Source organism: Drosophila grimshawi, unplaced genomic scaffold (genome assembly GCF_018153295.1).
Source record: "Drosophila grimshawi isolate 15287-2541.00 unplaced genomic scaffold, ASM1815329v1 contig_44, whole genome shotgun sequence".
NCBI classification, from domain to species: domain Eukaryota; kingdom Metazoa; phylum Arthropoda; class Insecta; order Diptera; family Drosophilidae; genus Drosophila; species Drosophila grimshawi.
Window position 1 is genome coordinate 5,415,164 of NW_025063240.1, and position 21,204 is coordinate 5,436,367.

General features: G+C 39.7%; 2 protein-coding genes across 3 annotated transcripts in view; both read right to left on the reverse strand.

Annotated features, from left to right (window-relative positions):
• The window catches only part of LOC6558551 (chromodomain-helicase-DNA-binding protein Mi-2 homolog), a 30,782-nt gene that overhangs the window by 8,740 nt on the left and 838 nt on the right, over window positions 1-21,204 (reverse strand). The window lies entirely within an intron of this gene.
• Window positions 393-20,779, reverse strand: LOC6558554 (RNA polymerase II elongation factor Ell). 2 transcript variants are annotated; one of them, XM_043215702.1, is made up of 5 exons: window positions 20,112-20,779; window positions 7,735-7,876; window positions 7,213-7,665; window positions 7,045-7,112; window positions 393-4,505 (listed from the first exon to the last, which is right to left on the reverse strand). In XM_043215702.1, the coding sequence occupies exon 5, from the start codon at window positions 4,044-4,046 to the stop codon at window positions 588-590; it is 3,459 nt and encodes a 1,152-aa protein (XP_043071637.1). In that variant the 5' UTR covers window positions 4,047-4,505; window positions 7,045-7,112; window positions 7,213-7,665; window positions 7,735-7,876; window positions 20,112-20,779; the 3' UTR covers window positions 393-587. The 2 variants fall into 2 exon arrangements, with proteins under 2 accessions (XP_043071637.1, XP_032599090.1); XM_032743199.2 differs by having other exon boundaries at window positions 20,524-20,759.

Consider the following 21,204-nt stretch of genomic DNA (forward strand, 5'->3'; position numbering starts at 1 on the left):
CCAAAATAAAACTTGTTACATTCTTTGCACGCATTTGTCGCAAGTTAAATTTTGTTTTTTGTTTTTTTTTTTGTAGTGTATTGTTGTTGATATTGTTATTAACAAAATATATGCGTGTTTTTACTTTTGCTTTTTACGCCACTTTTTGCAACGTTTTTTTTTTTAAATTTTCTTCTTGTTTTTTTTTTTTGATTTGTGTTTAACTTGTTTGTTAACATAACTTCAACATTTTTTTGTTTGTTTTATTTTTATAAAGTATTCTATTTCTCTCTTCTTAGTACAAATTTCTCCAGAACGCGTTGTTGGTGTTGCTTGTTGCTGTTGTTGCTGTATTTTTTTGTTGTTTACTCTAAAGTTTCGTAATATATATATTTATATATATATATATATATTTCTATATATAGTTATGTATAATAGTTTCTTTTTTTGCCTTTTTACATTGTTTGCAACTGCATTGCATTGGTGCATAGCTGCTTGGTGTTTGTGTCGACGTTGTTGCTGTTGTTGTTGTTGTCGTGTTATCAAGAAGTAGCTCTTTGTAGTTGTTGCCGATTGATTCATTCATTGTGTTGTTGTGTTTCAGTGTTTCAGTAGCGTTCGTCATCGTCAGTATTGGGGTTGGAATCATCGCAACCCTCTTCATCATCATCATCGTCATCATCATTGGAATCTGAGCTGCCCGAACTATCATCCGAGTCGCTCTCGTGGCTGCCATGATTGTTGTTGTTGTTGTTATCATTATTATTATTGATGTTGTAATGGTGGCGCTGTTGTTGCTGCTCTTGCTGCTGTATCGTTTCAACAGAATGATGTTGCTCTTGCTGAATATGCTGCTGATGATGTTGCTGATGCTGCAAGTTGTTGTTGCTGTTGTTTTCCGTAAAACGCGCTGCTGCTGCCGCTGATGTTGCTGTTGTCTCTGGTATTGCTGATGATGTTGCTGATGTTGCACTCATCAAAGTCTTGTCATAGTCCACCACCAGCTGCTTAATGTGCGCCAACTTCGCATGCAAATAATCGAATCGCAACTTATCCTCATGGATTCTCCGATCGCTATTGATGCGCTGATATTCGCTGACAATTTGACGCTTGATCTCATCGTAATCACCGCCACCTTTTCTGGCGTCCTCCAAACGCTTGGAGAGATCCTGGAAACGTTTGCTGACCCCCTCAACGCTGGTGACCAGCTTGCTGTACTCATCGTAATCGCTCTCGAATTCAGTCTTGTACCGTCTGCGCACCTCCAGCGTGCGAATCGGCGCATAATTGCTGAAGTCATACCGTGGTGCAGCATTCACATCCGCATCCGCTGTTGCAGCTGCATATGCATGTGCCGCCGCTGCCAGTTGCTGTGTGGGCGATGGATGTATGGCGGCATTTGTATTAACCGATTGATTATTATTGCTGATTGCTGCTGCTGATGATGATGATGACGATGATGTTGTCGCCGATATTGTTGTTGTTATTGCAGAATCACGATCGCGACGCCTTTGCTGCTGCTGTTGCTGCTGATGATGTTGTTTTGTTTGCTGCTGATGCTGTTGCTGCTGCTGGTGTGGCGCTGGCAACTGTTGATGCTGCTGATAGACGCTGCTGCTGCTGCTGCTGTTGTTCTTGCTGTTGCTGCTGCGCTGACGTTGACCATTGCTATTGCTATTGCTACTGCTGCTGTTGTTGCTGCTGCTACTCGTACGCTTTTTACTGTTGGACGCGGCATGCGTATTGTTGTTGTATGAATTGTACTCGTCGTGCGCATTATTGTTGCTGCTCAGACTGCTGCGTTGATGTTGTTGCTGCTGCTGCTGGTGTTGCGTCGCTGCTGCCGGCGCCGATTGGCGAACAAAGCTTGCTGCCAATTTTGGTGGCGTCGTTGAGGATTTGCGACTTTGCGTGGCAGATTGGCGACTACTGTTGCTGTTGCGCTCCTGTTGCACCGTCGTCGTCGACGTTGTTGTCGTCTCAAAGACACTGCAGCTGCTCGAATTGCTGCCGGTGGAGTTGCGCTTATCGGTGCCGCTGCTCTGCTTCGATGAGGAACTGCTGCCACGTCGACTGCTACTGCTGCTGCTGCTGCGGTGTTGGTGGTCTGCAGTTGATGCTGCAGCTGCTGCTGTCATGCTCCTAAATTCATCCATGTTGTCCAACACACTGTAGGTCAAATCGTTGCTGATCTGCTCATCCAGCTGCGGCGGCTGTCGCTGCGGCGGCGTATAAGCAGTAGTCCGACTCCGAAACGAGGACGAAACGTTGCTGTTGTTGTTGCCGGATGATGATGATGTACTATTATATTGTGGTCCTCCTCCTCCGCTTCCTCCACCACCTCCGCCGCCGCCGCTGCTGCTGATGCTGCCACCCGTCTCCCTGTTGTAATGACTGATGCGCTGCTTTTTGGGATGCACGGAACTAAACATCTCGTCGTACTCGATGCTGCTACGCTTGAGACTGCCACTGCCACCGCCAATGCCGCCGTGATTGGACAACGATTGCTGTCCCCCGCCTCCACCCATCATCATGCTGGGTGGCAATTGCAGCAACGGAGGCGGACTACCCGTATGGGTTGAGGTTGGACTTTGGCCTGATGTGGAGCTGCCCGCATCGGAGCTCATCGGCGGCGTCAGATTCTGTGGTTTGCGACGTTTCAGCTGCTGCAGCTCCTGTTCGCTAAAGAATGGCCAGTTCTCATCGACATCGTTCCACATCTGATGCCGCAAATTATACGTATTGTGAGACATGGTGCTAATCTCAGTGAGTGTTTTGCTCATCAAATTGCGGTCGCGATCCCGGATGCCCTCGTTCTTCAGGCGCGAATACAGCTCGGGTTTCTTGAACGGTTTCAATGCCAGCAAATGGACCAAACGCTCACGCAGACTACGCCGCGATACATCCGACATTTTATTGGCATGTCCAACACCACCAACACTGCCACCACCACCACCGTTGCCGTTTCCTCCGCTTCCTCCTCCCATGGATTTGGCATTGCTGCTGTTGCGCGAGTAACTGTTACCGCCGCTATTGCCGTTGAGCATTTTATTGCGACCATTGCTGTTGCTGAACGAAGATCCAGTTGCTGCGGTTGCATGTGTACTGCTGCTCATGCTGTTGTCTCGGGGCGAGCTGCCGCTTAGCGCACCACAGCCTTGTGAGATGCCGCTGGCAAATGTGTTGGCCAACGTTGCGATTGCGCTGTTGCGCTGACCGTGACCATGATTATTATTATTGTTGCCATTGACTGTGCCGCTGGCACCCAATGTATTGGGATTGGGATTGGGTGAGCGTGAGGCGTATCCTGCTCCTGCTCCTACTCCTATTGCAGCTGCTGCTGTTGCGGCTGCTGCTGCAGCTGATGATGACGTCAGACCATTAAATGGTGATGAAACTAACTTACGACTATTGTTACTGTTAAAACTATTGCTGCTGTTACTACTGCTGTTGTTGCTATTGTTGCTGTTGCTGATGCTGTTGCTGTTGTTCCCACTGTGATGTGATGATGATGCCGAGGCTGGCTTCTTCACCTTACGCCCAATATCCGATTGATTTGGCTTGATCTCGCGTATACACTTGCTCTTCTCCGTCTCCTCGGCTCTGGCCATTTTGGTGCGTGTCGTATCGTACACATCATCATTGGCATGGACGCGCAATCGGAGCGCCAATGCACCGAGAACATCCAGTCCCTGCTCCTGCTGCTGTATGCACTCCAATGTGCCCTCCAGATCGTCAATGGTGAAGCCAAATTTACGTCCGCTCTCCATGCTGTTGTTGCCATTATTAACAGAATTATTGCTATCGCCGGCGCTGCTGGGCAGCGGGAAGTGTATGATGCCAGTGTTGCCATTGCATTGGATTTTGGGACACTGGCCGGGCGCCAAACGTTTGGCATTCTCATTTCTTTGATACTCCTCGATGGCACGGTACGCAGAGTCGGTGAGCTTGAGGAATATGTACTCCTTGTTATCATCGGTATAACGGTGGCTTTGTGACATACCATAATTGCCGGACGAGAACGAGACATTGGGCAGGCATTTTGTTGATGCAATCGAATTGCTCATAACGTGTCCGCACCCCCCCTCTCAAAATTGAATGTTGATTATGCTGCTGATGTTGCTGCCGCTGCTACTGACTGATGATGATGATGATGCTCTGGTTGCTGGATGATCACAAATGATATACGTTGCTTGGTTATTCTCAATAACTTTTAAAAATGTTTCGATTGTTGTTGGCTGCGTTGTCCTTTTCCTTGTGACGTTGCTTGGCGGATGGCAATAATTTTGGCCAGTGTTGGACAACAATAACTTAAACACTGTTTTTGTTTTTCGAGTGTTTCCTTTTTTTTTTTGTTTTGTTGCGGAAGTGGCAATGGAAGTGTATGTAACTGTAACTGGAAGTTGTTGTTTGCTGCTGGCACTGATCCTGATCCTGATCCTCCTCTCTCCTGTGACGTAGTAGAAACAGCCTGGGGCCCAAAATGGCAACTGATTTTTGATTGTTTGTTTGTTGTTTGCTAGTTTCTGTAATTTGGTTTTTCTTTAGTATGTTGTAATCGTGAATAAAATTTACGTTGTTGCTAAGACGTGAACAGAGGCAGGCATAGCAACTGCATTGCTGCTTTTACACAGAAACCACACCACACCACACACACACTCTCTCACACAGTCACACACACACATACAGATGTACTACATGTAGTACATATGTATGCATATATTTTATATATATTTCTCTTGAGAGTTTTTGAGCTGAGCTGCAAACTTGCTGCTACTGTTGTTGCTGATGCTGCTGTTGCCGTTGCCGTTGACGTTGCGTTTATTTTATTTTTCTTCAATTTTTTGGATTTGAAATGCAAGCGCACAGAAGACAAATACACACTCAACTCTTAACAAAAATTGTTGTTGTTGCTGTTTGAGAATTTCACTTCCGTATACAACACATACGTCTCATTTCTCTCTGTGTGTCTTTCTCTCTTTTTATCTCAGGTTTTCGTGTCTCGACTTTCAAAAAAAAAGTCTGGTTCATATTTGCACTCCACGTTGCTGCTGCTTGCTGCTGGCTGCTTCTGCTGATCTCTTTGTGTGCTACTCGCAAATAACACAATTTCTTTTGTTAAATAATATGGTATGTATATTTTAATTGGGTTAAGGTAGGCATGTATGCATTGCTCTCTTCTTGTTGTTATTGTTGTTGCTGATACTATTGTTGTAGTTGCTGTTGTTGCTGCTTGGACATGTTTGTGAGTGAGGCGTGCGAATGGCTGTTGTAACTTTTGCTTGCTTGAGTTTAGTTGAGTTGAGTTGAAAGTGTGACTACTCCTTCTTCTGCGCCAGGTGCTCAAAGTTACTTGTCAATGTGTGTGAGAGTAGCTGCTGCTGCTCAAAAGTCAGGCGGCGACGGCCATAAGCAAAATCAAAGACAGCACAGAGCGAGCAGCAATCAATGCTGTTCGCACACACACACACACATGCACACACACGCACACTAATATGGACACACGTCGCTTGACTGCTTTTGGTAGTGTGTGCGCGCTCGCTCGTTGGTTTTCTTCGCTCTACTCTCTCGCACTCGTCGATCGTAATGTGCTAAGGCGAGACAACTGCTGTTTTGATTGGCTTCACCACTTTTATTGTTGTTGTTGTTGCTGCTTGATCTTTTTTCTTTTCGCTTTTTGCTAAAAATCATCTGTGTTTGTACGTTGATTTTTTTTTATATACATATATATATATATTTTCTTCTCTTGGTTATTATATTTTTTGTGTGTCCACTTCTATATTAGTTGCATATATATATATATATATTATATATATATATATTTATGTATGGGTTGGTTTTTGTGCATGTGTTTGAATATCTTTTTCTTGACACACGCACACACGTTCGGAATTGTAACAGGCACAGAGTTCAAGCATTCGAAATATTGTTAATTTAATGCCCCTTTTTAACCACTTATTTTGCTGTTTTTTTTTTTTTTTTTTTGCTGTCGTGTGCGTGATTGTGCACATGTACATGCACACACATACGTAGGGGTGTGTGTGTATTTTGGGTTTTTACGCCAACACTTTTACTCAAGACATTGCTGCGTTATTTTCACTAGAGCAGAGAATTCGCAAATTGAATGTATTATTTATGATTTTTACGCGTACAAAATTGCATTTTATTTCCTTTATTTCCACATGAATTTTGCTCGGCTCGTGTCTGTCTGGGTGTGTGTATGTCTGTGTGTCCACACCAAGGTATCTTAATCAACGTACAAAAGGTATCTGCTAAATGAAATCGAAACGAGTTGCTTTCAAGTGGTTGCCGTCGTTCCGTTTGCTGCTGCTGCTGCTTTGCTGCTGTGCACTCGTTTATTATTACACCGCTCACCACCACCGCCCCGTGGACAATGCTAAGACACACGGAGTGAAGTCGACGTCGACGTCGACGTCAACGAGTATTGAGAGTAGATCAGCAGCAGCAGCAGTCGTTGTCGTATCTCTTACAAACACATACACACATGTGTGTTCAGTTTGGTGCTCTTTCGCTTTTCCTCTCGCACGTTCGATTGCTTCGTCGTCTTGAAACGAAAATCAGCAACCAAAAAAACAACAATAACGTCGTCTCGATGTTTCGTTTGAAATACGTACGTGCCTTGTATCACTCACTTGCTTCTACTACTGCTGCTGTTCATGTTCATATGTAGTAGTAGTAGTAGTGTAGTTATTATGGAAGTGAAGCGTAGAGCGCAAAAATGAAAACAAGTTTGCAATTTATAATGTGCGCACTTGGCACTCTGCCGCTCTGCTGCTCACTCACTCGCTCACTCAGAGTCCGTTATTCGAATTGGTAGCTCGCCTGGCTCTTCTCTCTTGCTCTGTGCATTCTGTTGTACTCTTAAGAGAGCATTCGTTCGTTACGTTTTTTGCTTCTTTCAAAAGCAATAGCAGTATTTGCTTATCTTTGAAAAATGTAGTTGTGTTTGTGTAGGTATGTGTCTATCTCAAAAAAAAAAAGCTTCTGCCCCGTTGCACGTCTTAGCAAAATACGAAAAAGAAAAAAAACAAAACTATAGCTTACTTGGTTATTGTTGTTGTTGCTGTTGTTGAATGCATACGTGTGTAATTATCGCACCACGGTTGGAAAAGCTACGCGTCACAACAATAAAATGAAAACAAAATTTTTGTACACATAATTGAAATATAAAGAGTAAGAACAAAACGCAGCACCTACTCAAGTTCTACTTACAATGCGTATGTGGTTTTGTATGGGTTGACATTTAGTTTTCAATTTGTAGTCTGACAGCCGCGCTTTATTTTTTCTTGTTCTTCTTTCAGTGAATTTTTATTGTGTTAATGTTGAAACAGCTGTTTTCGGCTGCCACCTGCCCGCTGCGCTGCTGTGTGCGTGTGTGTGTCACCTCGTCTCACACAGCCTTAGTTGTGGTTGATGATTTTGTTGCTGCTGCTGCTGCCACACTTCTCTGTTTCTCGTCGGCACCTTTCACAGCCCCGCAAACACAAACAGGAAAGAGGAGACACAATCAGCTGTGCTCGTCGCTGCTGTGTACAGCCGAACAGTGTTGTAAACTGTCCGTATATCGGCTTATCGGGCAATCGATACCAACAACTACGATTGATTTTGATGGATAAATTGGAAATCTTTTCAAATTGGACGTTTTTGTTGTTACTGATGGTTTTTCTATAAAAATAGTAGTAACCAATTAAAGTGAAAATCACTTTTATAGCTAATGAAATGTTGTTTGCGTACTTAATTGTTGTTGTAGTTGTTTAGCTTGATATTTAATTGATGAGTGTTGATTTGATAGTTGTTGCTTGTTCCTTTTGTTGTTGTGCTCCTCCTCTTGACTTCTGTGCTTTGTTAAATTTGTGTTATTTTATTTGCACTCACACTTTGAAAGAAATTAAGTTAGTATGCACTGGCTTTTTTTGCAGTGATTTTCCGCTTCCCTCTCTCGCAAACGACCGTTGCCGCTTCCGAGTGGTTACGTTTGTATGTATGTATACATTTTTTATCACTTGCGTTTGCCGATCATACGTTCTCGTTACGCGGTTCACAGCTGTTTTGTGTTTACGTCGCAGCCATTCGTTACGCGTATATTCTCTTAAGAGACTCTCTTTCCGCTAAGAGCGCGTCAAGAGTAAGTGTAAAAAGAGAACCCGACACGACCCGACGATGAACACACGAATGTCATTTTTTTCTCTGCGCGTTGTTTTTGTTGCTATTAATTTTTGTTCACTTTTGACATTTTTGCATACGAAAATTTTCCGCTTTCAGGTATATTTACCGTAGGCAGCAGAGATCTTTGCCGATGCGCTGCGCTTGCTTGTGTATGATTGAATGTAGATGTATGTGTGCATGTATGTATGAATGTTTGCATGTATAGCCGTGTTAGTATTTTAGTCGTGTGCTCGTTCGTTCGCGTCTCGTCGTGTCGTGTCGTGCCCGCTAGGTTGGCCCGTGTGGTGGGCTTATCTCCGTTTGTTTTTGCGCTAGGAATTTGAGCTAAACAACAATATATGTATATATATTTATTCATATATAAATTTATATATATGTATATATACGAATGTGTGTATGGGGGAAATGGGTTTTTACATTTGAAGAATTTACGATTATGGTCGGGAGTCGCCTCTGCAAATAGCAAAGAGCACGCACACCTGATGCTCTCTCTCTCTCTCCCTCTCTCTCTTGCGGATTTCTTGCAAACAGCAGGAAGCAAATGTCTGTCGGGCAGGTCGACCCGCCGCAGCTGTCAAAGTCATAAAATTGTAAGAAAACAACTATGTTTGTCTCTGTTTCGCATATCCGTAAACGCATACACTGCATAAGTATGTGTGTTTGTATCCGTGTGTGTGTGTTGAACAGGATGAGATTATATTTGGCCAATCCGCAAAAATTTTTAAAGCTCGTAAAAAAAAAACAGGCCCACTCAAATAAACAGTTGTGAGCCAAGGTAACAAAACTCTGAAGTTCATATTTAAAAAAAAAACCAAAAACAAAAACAAGACAATAAAAATAATAATGTTGCCCCTGGTTTGTGTGCTTATTATGAGTTCCAATAGCAACAAATTTGCAGTCAGCGTTAAACAAATTAGTTGAGAAAAAAATAAGCGACTCAAAACCTAAAAAGAAACAACAATTATAACACAACAATATCAAGTTTGAAGCGGCGGCAGCCATTTGTTAAAAAAAACGTTCGGAGGAACGACGCTTAAATAGCATTGAGAGCCCTGCTGAACGAAACGAAAGGCCAATGCACTGCGCCTGTACATGTGTGTGTGCATGTGTATTTGCATGTGTGTATGGACTTTACGCAGCCAACAACAGCTGGCCGCAGGCTTCATCGCAACAACAAAACAGGAGCAGCAACAACCACCGAAAAGAAGTAGACACACACATATATGGAGAAAACCTATGGAAAAACGTGTGAGCGTATGAAACAGCAATGGAATGCTCGAGAAAAAAGGGCACTAACAAAAATCTCACACGCTACAAAAAAAAAGAAATATAATAAAATACATATGTAAGTGCTCACACACACACACACACACACACACACAAGTGTTGGAGTTGCAGCTGACAGCTGTGCAGACAATTTTTGCTTTGTGCTACGCTTCTTTTTACTAAAAAAAAAAACTACAGAAACAAGAACAAATCCATTGATAACAATGTCAAAGCAGAAAGTGCCCTCTCTCACTTGTGAGAGAGAGACTAACGCTATGCAGGGCAATCTGTGCACCGGCAGCGTTGCCACCTTCGCAAAATCGATCGAAATTTCGTTGAATCGATAAATAGGCAATGCAACAATAAAACAAAACAACAACAGCAAAACAAATCGCATTAAAACTCATTAGCGGGTGTGTGTGTGTGTGCAAACAAAACAAATCGCTTGCAGCAACACACATATTTAAGCATATATAATAGTGGGTTTGCGTGTACTTATATTATATATAAGTACGTGCACAGCATTCCACATGTACACTTTTAAAAATGACGGCGAACAGATGTTCAAAAAAATTGATGTAGGGCTCGGGCTCGCAAGCCACAAGTCGAGTAAATAAATGCGACAAAATTTATTGTTTTTGTAGACGATAAGAGGGCGGCAATGGAGAATGCAAGTTGACGTTGCCGTCAGCCACTCGACATTAGTACATATTTTGTTACAATGTGTGTGTGTAATGAATAATCAATTGTCGCAGCAACAATAAAAGCGGCAGACGCAACGCTCGGCTTTCTGCCCTCTCCCGCTCTCTATCTCTATCTATCACTCTCACTCCAACTGAGTGTAATAATTGCCCACACGGGAATCCCAAAGTGCCATCATTGCACACGTTGTGTGTTTGTTGCATACACGCTGCATTATTTTCAATACCAACAACGGACAAACAGCATGAGCAGCGATAGCTGTGGGCAGCATATCAGATATATACAAACATCGTTGTCTATATATTATGGCAATATTTCAAATTTCGTATATTCAACACTTTTGCTATTTATAGCACAAAAACAAAACGGCAATATCATTATTATGAAATGTGACTCACACACGACACAAGCAGGCAGCAGGCATCAAAACAGTGTTGAGAACATGCTCAATTTATTTATTTTCTTATTGAGAAAGGCGTTCAACAGTGTCATCTTCAAGTATGCAACCCTGCTCGTATGTGTGTGTCTTTTTGTATGTGTGTGTGTGTGTATGTGTAGCGATAAATCCCTTAATAGTAAATATATATTGCAACGATAGCATTTCAGAATATGCATGGACTGGCAAGAATGCCCGGCTAACAGGTACTTTTAAACAACAATTAACACTTGTTGAGTAACACTTTTGTATATATAACAAATTTTCTAATATTCGATTTTGCGAAAATAACTTGATTTCATTATTACAAATCTTGGTCACATTAATTATACCCCTTTTAAATCAATTATACAAAGGGGTCCAAAGTATGATTAGAGCGATAAACATTTGTTGCAGCACAGCAATGCGATATTTTATACCAAGTTCCAAGTTCACATTAAAATGGCTTTGACAATTATTTATTATGTCTAAGCGACGTATGTTCGTGAAATTAGCAATGAATCATTTATCACAAGAGTATCATTCACTATGCTTGTATTTCCCCCAATAAAAATATTCAAGTTTTGAGAAAAGTCACTAGAATCGATATGGAACGTTCGAATTATTGATTGCTTAATGAGACAGCAAGACAGTTTCAGTGAAAAGTGATTCTCTTACTACTTAAATGAATAATAAGTGACCTTTAAATATAAATAATTAAAGTTCAAGACGTTTAATGCTCGCATAAATGACGATTATAAATCATCAGCAGTTTTTAAAAACTGATTAACTGGGAGATTCTGAATAAAAATACCCATTTACAAGTACATTTTAACCAGTTTTTTTGCCTGGGCTTTATATATTAAATTTCTATAAGCTAGCATTTATTACTCGAGTAATTTGTTAAAGCGTTAGCAAAAAATCGCTCAAGGCCAAAGCGTGTAAAGAGTAATGTTAAAAATCAAGCACAGTTCTTGTCGGGGCTTTTTTTTTATTTATTTTTCTTTGGATTTATCGAGAAAAAATCAAGCACAAAGCAAAGGCGTACAATGAACTGTGGCCCGAGTGGACTCGCAATTTTTGCCCTCTCAGCAAAAAACAGCAATAACAACAACGACAACGCGTCACCTGGAAGATCTGGCTGAGCAAGTAAGCTAACACAACAACAACAATGACAACAACAACAAATACCTCGTTCCCGAACAACAGCACACAACGTTCAATGACCGTTTTAAACAACAAAACGCGATGGTCAATTGCATAATTTTTTTTTATTTGCCTTAAAAGTTGAACGGAAATGCGTTTTTTGTAGCTTCTCTATATCTATTTATCTCTTTCAGTTCGAACGAACATTGACCGTGAATGGGTAGAAACCAAATGTGGTTTTCATTTATTTAGATTAGATTAGAAATGGGGGTTTCTGTGTTTGCTTATTTATGCGGTGGTGTGGACGGACGGACAATCTTATCTTTTCATTAGAAAACATCAAATAAATTAACTACCCAATCAAATCGCCGACAAACTAAGACCTGCAAACTTTAAATAACAGAATAACGACGAAAAACAGCACAACTAAAAGTTAAAAGTTAGTTTTTATACATTTTTAATTATTGATTGGCAATCTTCTCCAGGTTTTTTTTAAATTAAAAACATACTACAAAGGTGGAGATTCAGAAACCAGTCTTAAAATGTGTGGCTGTTTAGAACCACTTAAGGGCAAGACAAATTTCAGTCAATTAAATTCTTAGCTCAAGCAAAATACATATTTTATGTAAAACACATTTGAAGCGTTAGCTATTTTAGAATCATTTAATGGTGCTTTCGGTGGTATATTTTCGATTAATTTTAAAGCAATCTTACTATTAATAGCTTTGTCTAGCTTGGTACTTCTTTGGTCTCTAGTCTAAATTTGAAACGTAATGCAAGTTGAGAAAAATCTTAACAAATTAAATACGAAATAAACACGCTATATTAAATTTTTAAAAATAATTATGTTTTTAATACTTTTGCGTCAATGGAGACAAATTACGTTGATAACTGGTTCGTGATTATGGACTTGTTGACTTGTTTATTTCTTAATTAAAGTTCATAAAAACAAAACAAAACATATTAAAACAAAAAACAACAATAGTATTTCTCTGTGTTTCGCGTTTCGTGATGTTGGCGATGATCAATCGATCGACCCGCGCCGATATCTTCTTGTACACATACAAACAAACAAACAAACATAAATCTCATACATGTGAATGCTAATCAGCAGCAGCAACACCCAAAAATTAAAACCCGATTCAAGAAAATACGCATATATATATATATATATGTGTGTGTGTGTATGTGTGTGTGTGCGTGTGGTTAGAAGGCTTAAATCGTACCGAAGTCAAAGCTGTGAGAAGTGAGCGGCGACAGAGCTTTAAGCTTTGCAAGCTTTAAAATAAAAAACTTGTCTTCCCAGATTCAGTTTGAATTATTTCTTCTTATTAGAGCAACAGCGAAAGACGAAACGAGACTAAAACTGAGGCAGACTGAGACAGAGACTGAGGCAGAGGCAGAGCGACAGCGACTGAGACAACAATATTGGCAATTTCCAACTGGACTAAAAACGGACACCAAGCAACAAACACAAAACACCCGTTAAAACTGAGCAGCGGAGACCGGAGACTGGTATTCCCCCAATAGCGTTAACTTTTTTTTATTTCATTTTTTGTTAATTTCAAGTTATTGCTGTCCGTATTTAATTTAAAATACATACATACATATATTTATTTTCATTTTGTATTCGGTATAATACAAATTATAAATATATGTTTGAAAATGACTGATTGACTGAAGGTCAGCAAAATTGAACGTACAATCAACTTATTAATACTTGTTTTTCTTAACAACATTAATAATAAGAATGCACTTTGCAAAACGTATGCGTATATAATAATTAAGCGTTTAAAACGTTTTCCGTGTCTCATTTGAATATTGCCTGTAATTAAAACTTTTACCATTTTTTATATTAATATTTTTTGTTAACCCATTTCGCGATTGTTCGTTGAACTTCCACTCTGCACTTGTCTAATAATGGGGATAGATATTTTGATTTTTTTTTTTGCTCTGTGCTCTGTTGTGTGTCATGTGTTTTTCCAACTCTGTTGGTATTTGTGCTTGTTTATCTGTTTACCTCAGCTTAAAAACTAGAAAGTCAAAGCCAGTCTCTTTTGTTTCCGGTGATTTTGCTACGTCTATATTTAAATGGCAAATTTTTAGAATATTTGCGAATATTGGTCGAATACTTTTAAATGGCAAGTTTGACTTGTGAATAATAGTTATTGTGAAATGTTTTGAATAAACTAAGCCTAAAACAAAGCAACACAAATTTATTCACAGTGTCTTGTAAAATAATATGTAAATGCAAACCATCAATAGGCACACACCACTCCGATAGATGCAGTTCTGCTTCTTATTTAGTTGTGAGTTGTTGGTCGCACCACAACCACTATCAACAAATAATGCACTCAGCTTGGGCTTATTTTTGTCGATTGCACAGAAGAAAAGCAAAAACAAAGACGTCCACAACCCAACCCACAACGTACAACAACCTATAACACAACAGAGGCCAACCACCAATAAGAAACCTCGGTATGCAAGTCAAAAAAAAAAGAAAAAACAGAAAAAAGATACGAAAATTATATAAACATATTATAGGCAGCCGTAAGTATGACTAAACCAACCGCAGCAAAGCAGTAAAGGCAACAACAACAGCAACAACGATATGTAACAAGTCGGGTGGCTCTACAAAAACGAGGGCTGAGAAAAACACGAAAAAATAGCAGTAGCAGCAAGCAGCGATAACAACAATAAAAACAACAATGTCGTTGACGACAGCTCAGCTCTTGTATCCAGTTGTTTTTGGTTGGTTATTTTTATGTTGGTTTTATTTTCTGTTTTCTCGACTACGAAACTATGCCAAAGTTAACGACGGATTGCACTAATAAAAAAAAACACACACTCGCACACATACACCCATAAATCTTTCGGACTCAAAGTGCGACAATTATGCACTTGGTTGTCAACGCGCTGCGCACTTACTACAGTAGTTTACAACACTGTCTTAGTGAACCAATTAATTGCACTTCCATGTAAATTATTTGCTATCGAGATCGATAGCATTTTTATCGCAAGCAAATTTAAAAAAATTATATGTACACAGATACAGATACAGACAATAATGCACAGTATAATTGAATTTGGCACACCCTTCCTTTTCAGATAAAACTATTTTTGGTATCAACTGGAGCAAAAATTATGCTGTTTTCGTCTATAACAATTGTATTATTTTTATATATACACACACACACACATACGCAATCAGATAACAATTACAAAACTATTGAACCAATTAAGCAAAGGTCTATGTATAAAAAATATATCAACTACTAACAAATGCTTTCCAGCAACAAATACCAAACCCCCCGCACAAGTATTCGGGCAATGTTCAACTCTGTGTATGCATGTGTGTGTAAGAGGGAGAGCAACGCTTTTGATATGTATATGTATGTACGTTTGTGCATATGTAGGTGGTGAGAGCGTGCAAAACCACAATGGCGACCAAAACTGTCAAACAGACAGGCCTACGGTAAAGAGGCAGTAGCAGCAGCATACAAACACACATATAAATATATACATACATATGTATGAGCATATTGAAGTTTTTGGCATTTTCGTTATTTTTATCAGACTCGTGCACTCTCAATGAGCAAATATTCCCATATGCAAATATTAATGACCTTCACTTTCACCTCTTTTTTTTTGTTGTGTGTAGAGGGCTGGGGCCAAAGCAAAGCACACTGAGAGAATCAACGTATTCGTTGCAACAATAAAACATCATGTAAATGCAACAATTTTTGCACATATTTAATTATTAAATAAATTTCACATGCATGTTTTAAAAAAAAAGTATATATCTATCTATCTGTCATAATGCGCACTAGAGCCAGTTGAGGGCACCCCTCTATAAACATATGCAACATACATACAAGCACATGTGTATATATAAATGTGTGGCAAATCAACTGAGACTCATGTATTTAAATATACACATACAAATGCCGAGAAGCGATACGGCCTTCTCCTTCTCCGCTCGTGATCGGATCGAGCAACACACAATTACAGTAAATAGGTGAAAAAGACAACAGCGCGCATTTGCACAAATATATATACATATATATATATAAAGCAGCCACCAGCGCACACACACACATACATACACAAGTATACAAGGTATTACGGTAATCAATGTCAAACGCTGCCGATTTCATTCGCATGCACAACAAACACAACAATATCCGACAGACTGTCTCATTGTATTTTTTGTGTACTTGTGCTCAACAACAACAACACAAAAGCAATTTAAGAGCACACACATACAACCACACAAACACACCGTCAGCACAGATTCGCGTTAAATACCAAAATGAACAGTGTCTCCAACGTTGCGAGAGAGCCGCTCTTTGAACTAGGGTAAGAACGGACGAGCTGGACAGACACAGAATATTTGACGAGAAATATGGCAAAGCAAGCGTCGTTTTGAAGAAAAGAAAAACAAAAAACAATCTCAATTTAATATTTGCTAGTGTCAGCATAAACTGTTGGATTATCCGTATTGACAACTGGTTTTTTTTTGTTTTTAGATTTAAGAGCAAATACATTTTTTAAATGCCAACTGTAAGCATACAAATACGTGGACCACCACTTGTTGTTGTTGTTGGCTGCTTCTTGTTTTGGCATAATTAAATGCAATATGTGCGAGCGTGATAGCATCAGCATGCACGACTATCGGCTACTTACTCTTCTCTCGCGCATTCCCAAAAGCAAGGCAAGATCGACAAATACACACGCACACCTCGCACACACACACACACACACACATAAATATATATATATATATATACAAATACACACACAGAGGCATAGACACAATACTTTCACTTCTTGTATTGAATTTTATTTTGGTTGGGGGGCGCCACGCTCATGTTTTTGTTGTAGTCTTTATATTTTGTTTTTTTTTTTTCAACAGATTTATGCAAGTTGTCTGCGTTTATATGTATGTATGTGCATACACATACATGTTTATATATATATGTGTGTGTCGTTATGTTAGGGCCCTCAGCAACAGTGAGCGAAAATACAAATTATAGAAAACCAGAGTGTCCACACATACAAACAAACAAATACGACACAAAGGTGGGCAAGAAAAAAGTGCATATATGTGTGTGTGTAATGTGATCGAGATGTGCATTTGTAATTGGGTTATTGCAAATGAAAAAATGTCACTAGCTACTCAATATTCTTGCAGTCCAATATACAGTGTCTCGCAGCTCAACTGGAACAGCGCCTAGCAAAAAAGTTAATTGCCTGCCATAAACAAATTATTCAATATTTTTCAAAAATTCCAAAGACCGATGGTAGGTACATATATTTACTACCTAAATGACTATATGACCCCCATAAACTGGGGTTTTCCCATCGGCTAGGCCGGGTTATGTAAAAAAGTACCTTAATTTATGGTCACATATTATGTGGAACAAGGGCGTTATGGACACCTGGGTGCCATAAAACCCGGATTTTTTACGTCAGGTTGATTATTTTCGGTATAAATAGACCTATCCTTCGTAGTCAGTATATTTATATCCTGCATCTCGGGTTCCACCAGCCAACAAGGACTATTGACAAACGGACTACCATTGGGCAACGTAATCTCATCCTGGAACACTTCAAGATTGGATTTTCACATCGCCAAATAGCTAAAATGGTAAATCTGAGTACCACCACTGTATTCAACATCATTCGACTCTTCGTCGACGAAAATCGGATAGAGGACAAGGGCAGAAATGCACCAAACAAGATTTTCACCGAACAGGAGGAGCGGACGATCATCAGGAAAATAATGGAAAATCACAAGCTATCGGCTCCAAAACTGACTCAACAGGTGTAGGACGAAATGGGGCAAAAGTGCAGTATGGAAATTGTGCGCCGGGTTCTGCACAACCATGACTTTAATGCCCGAGTACCACGGAAGAAGCCCTTTATAAGCGCAAAAAATAAAGGGACTAGGATGTCATTCGTCAAAACCCACTTGGACAAGGATTTGGAGTTCTGGAACACAGTCATATTTGCAGATGAGTCCAAATTCAACATTTTTTGCTCGGACGGACGGAATTATATGTGGCGACAGTCCAATACTGAGCTGAGTCCCAAAATCCTAAAGGCAACAGTCAAGCACGACGGAGGAAGTGTCATGGTATGGGCATGTATCTCGGCAGCCGGCGTCGGGAATTTGGTGTTTTTTGAAACAACAATGGACAAGAGTGTGTATTTCAATATATTAAAGGAAAATTTACTCCAAAGTGCCAAGAAGCTAGGAATCCGACGTACTTTCCGGTTCTACCACGACAACGACCAGGACAAAAGCCAAGCATAAGTCCGGATTAGTACACTCCTGGCATATCTGGAACTGCCCCCACACGATAATTCCACAGGCCCAGTCTCCAGATTTAAATGTTATTTAAAATTTGTGGGCTCTGCTGGAAAATAACATCAGGAATCACAGATCCGATCTCAAAAATGCTCTGCTGGATGAGTGGAGCAAAGTCAGTCCAGAAACCACCCGGAAGCTGGTATCTTCCATGAATAATAGGTTAAGGGAGGTTATTAAGGCTAAGGGGTATCATACTAAGTATTAAGATCCTTATTTAAGTTTTTATACGCCTAATAAGTTAATTTTCTAAGACTGTTCCAAAAAAACTTTGACATGTATTTTGGATAAGTTTTAAGTTTTGACTAATTTTAGTTAATTATTTAATATTTTAATAAAAACTGAAGCTTCCTTTTCAAACGTGATATAACATAAAACAAATTGGCATTTAAACATTTTGCGTTTATTGTTTTGTTTAAACCTTATAGCACTTTAAATATTTTGCTAGGCGCTGTTCCAGTTTAACTGCGAGACACTGTATGTAAATAGTAATCAAAACTTGACGTTTGACCTTAAGCCGTAAACATGTTGATGTTTTTAATTGTGTGCGAATGTAGCAAAATTAATATTCGATTTAGTCTGTTTAGTTAATAAGCCAGTTAATTCGCTATTAGCGTTGTGCGCTTATTATTTACGCAAGCACAAAGAGTAGAGAGAACAAATAACAGCTACATGCGTCAGTCAGTCAAAGTACTTGGCACCTGGCATATGGAGTTTCATTTAACGGTCTCTGCTTTCCCTCTTTCTCCCTCCATAGTATATACATATGTATTCTACACAATATCAAAAGAGTGGAGGAGTGCAGTCTATAGTGGGGGTATGCTCCCACTTGACGCTCTCTTTCTCGCTCAATTTTGATGACGTCGTGACGTTTTGTCTCCGGTGTCACTCTCTCTTTCTGTCTTATGCTGCTGCTGCTTTGCGGCAATTTATGAAATGCCAAATGTTTGCGAGGTGGAGAAACAGAAAAAAAATCTGCACACATTTTATTTTTGTAGTATTAATGAATGAATATTATTAACAAAAAATGTATACAAATTAATGCTGGCGAAAGAGCTTTTCAAATGTATTTGTGAATTTTTGTGTGCTTCTGGCTTCTTTTCGCTTGAATTGGGTCGCTTTTGCACGCTATCATCCTCCCCTTACCATACTCAGATGACAAACAGCTGTTGGAATGTTTAGTTGCGAAATGCGAATGACGACAAATGCGAAGAGGGAGGGAAATACAACACTGGCTGACGTGAAACCAAATTCAATTGTTTTTTTTTTATATTTAATTATAATTTGCACATATATATGGACTATCGATAGGCACGCCTTATCGATAGCAAATTGAACCGCAACAACAAGTAGATGAAGAAGGTGATGTGCGCGCACATCACATGTTAAATTTAGATTTGGAAAATCTGCTGCCCACGTACGATTATTTCTAGGATAACTTTTACACACAGACACCGCCCCCGTTTAAATGCAACAGTGTCGACATATCGAAAGAAAATTCTGAAAGCAGCAGCTAAAGAAGAGCGTTCCTTGATTGTTTTTTTCTGTTAGAGATGAGCCGGCATTGTTATTTCTCTTGCTCTTGACAACATTCCAACAATTTCTGTTCTCTTCTCTTTTCTCTCTCTCTCTCTCGCACCCTTCTCTGTTGCTTACTTTTGTGAGTAGGTGTTGTTGTTGTTGTTTTCGAAGTTGAAGCGTTTTTGGTTTGCACACAAAAGTTGATATTGCTGCCGATTAATACACATTGTGTTTTTTGTTGTTGTTGTTGGAAGTAAAATTATTTATAAATTAATTGAAATCGCGACAACAAAAGCGACGGCGGCCGATTTGCGACGACAACGACGACGGCGGTGAGGCGATATCGAGAGCGGTTTGGCTGGCTGACGACGTTTTTGGTGGTTGAGCAAGAGCGAGACGGGGCGACGGCGAGGACGAGAGCTGCTGGAGCGGGCGGCGCGCGTGCATAATACGCACATACATATACAAGTACACACACAAACAAGCTTCCTCCTCACTCAGCGTATAAGCGAGTGAACTTACACAGGCAGACGTAAATATGTATATGTATATATATATTGTATGTATGTATTTGGGTACACTTGTATAAAATATTTATTGAACGGCGGCGGACTGCATAATGTAAGTGGTGGCACAATTGTGGCTGTGTCACACTTAAACATATAGATTAAACGGCGATCCGCCCGAGACGAACACACACAGACACACACATAAAAGTGGAGAAATCAATCAACTGCGTATAACGCGGCGGCAACAACGGGATGCGGGGGAAGCGGAAACCAGAATATCAATTTGACAATATGTGTTTTCATCAATATTGCACACATATTTATTCGTTTATTTTTGCATATGCTCTGCATACATGTACACATTATGTACATGTATGTGTATATTTGTATATATGTATTTTATTATTTTTCTCTTTTTTTCTTACACAATATATGTATTTTTTTGTTAATTGCAATAGTTTTCACACACACACACTTTTTATTTTACACTTAATTGAGCTCTTGTTGCTGGTTTAAATATAATGCACGTATTCCCCTTAAGTTAATTTTCTATAAATTACAAATGTAAGTTTTAACAAAAAATTTTCTTAGTCAAAGTCAGAAATCACGTCATGGCTGCCACGTCCAAGCAACAATGAATCGTAAAATTTCCAAAAGCAGCCCACTTCACGCGGCGTTATCGGTTGCGATTGCGAGTGCGTTTGAGAGCTCTGAGAGTGAGCAGCGAGTGCTGTTGGACATCGCGCAAGTGCAGTGTGTACACACGCTTTTTGGCTAAAAATTCGGTGTTCATACGAATTTGTATGCAATAGAACAAGCACACTATATATAGCATGTGGAAAACACCACTAATATTTTTGCAAACGAATGCAAACACTTGCGTTCGTTGTTGGTATTTTTTAGGGCCATATTTAATATAAAAGCGGGTGATTTTCTTAGCAATCCCTCTTTAATATATTAGTTACATTTCTGGGTAATAGACAATTTGAGTTGAGCTGGATAACGTCTCACAATAAACGTACCCAATATATTACAATGTCAAAAGTATACACAAACAAAAATTGTAAGCCTTGAATAATTCAGAAATGAGTCATTTGCGTGTTGGC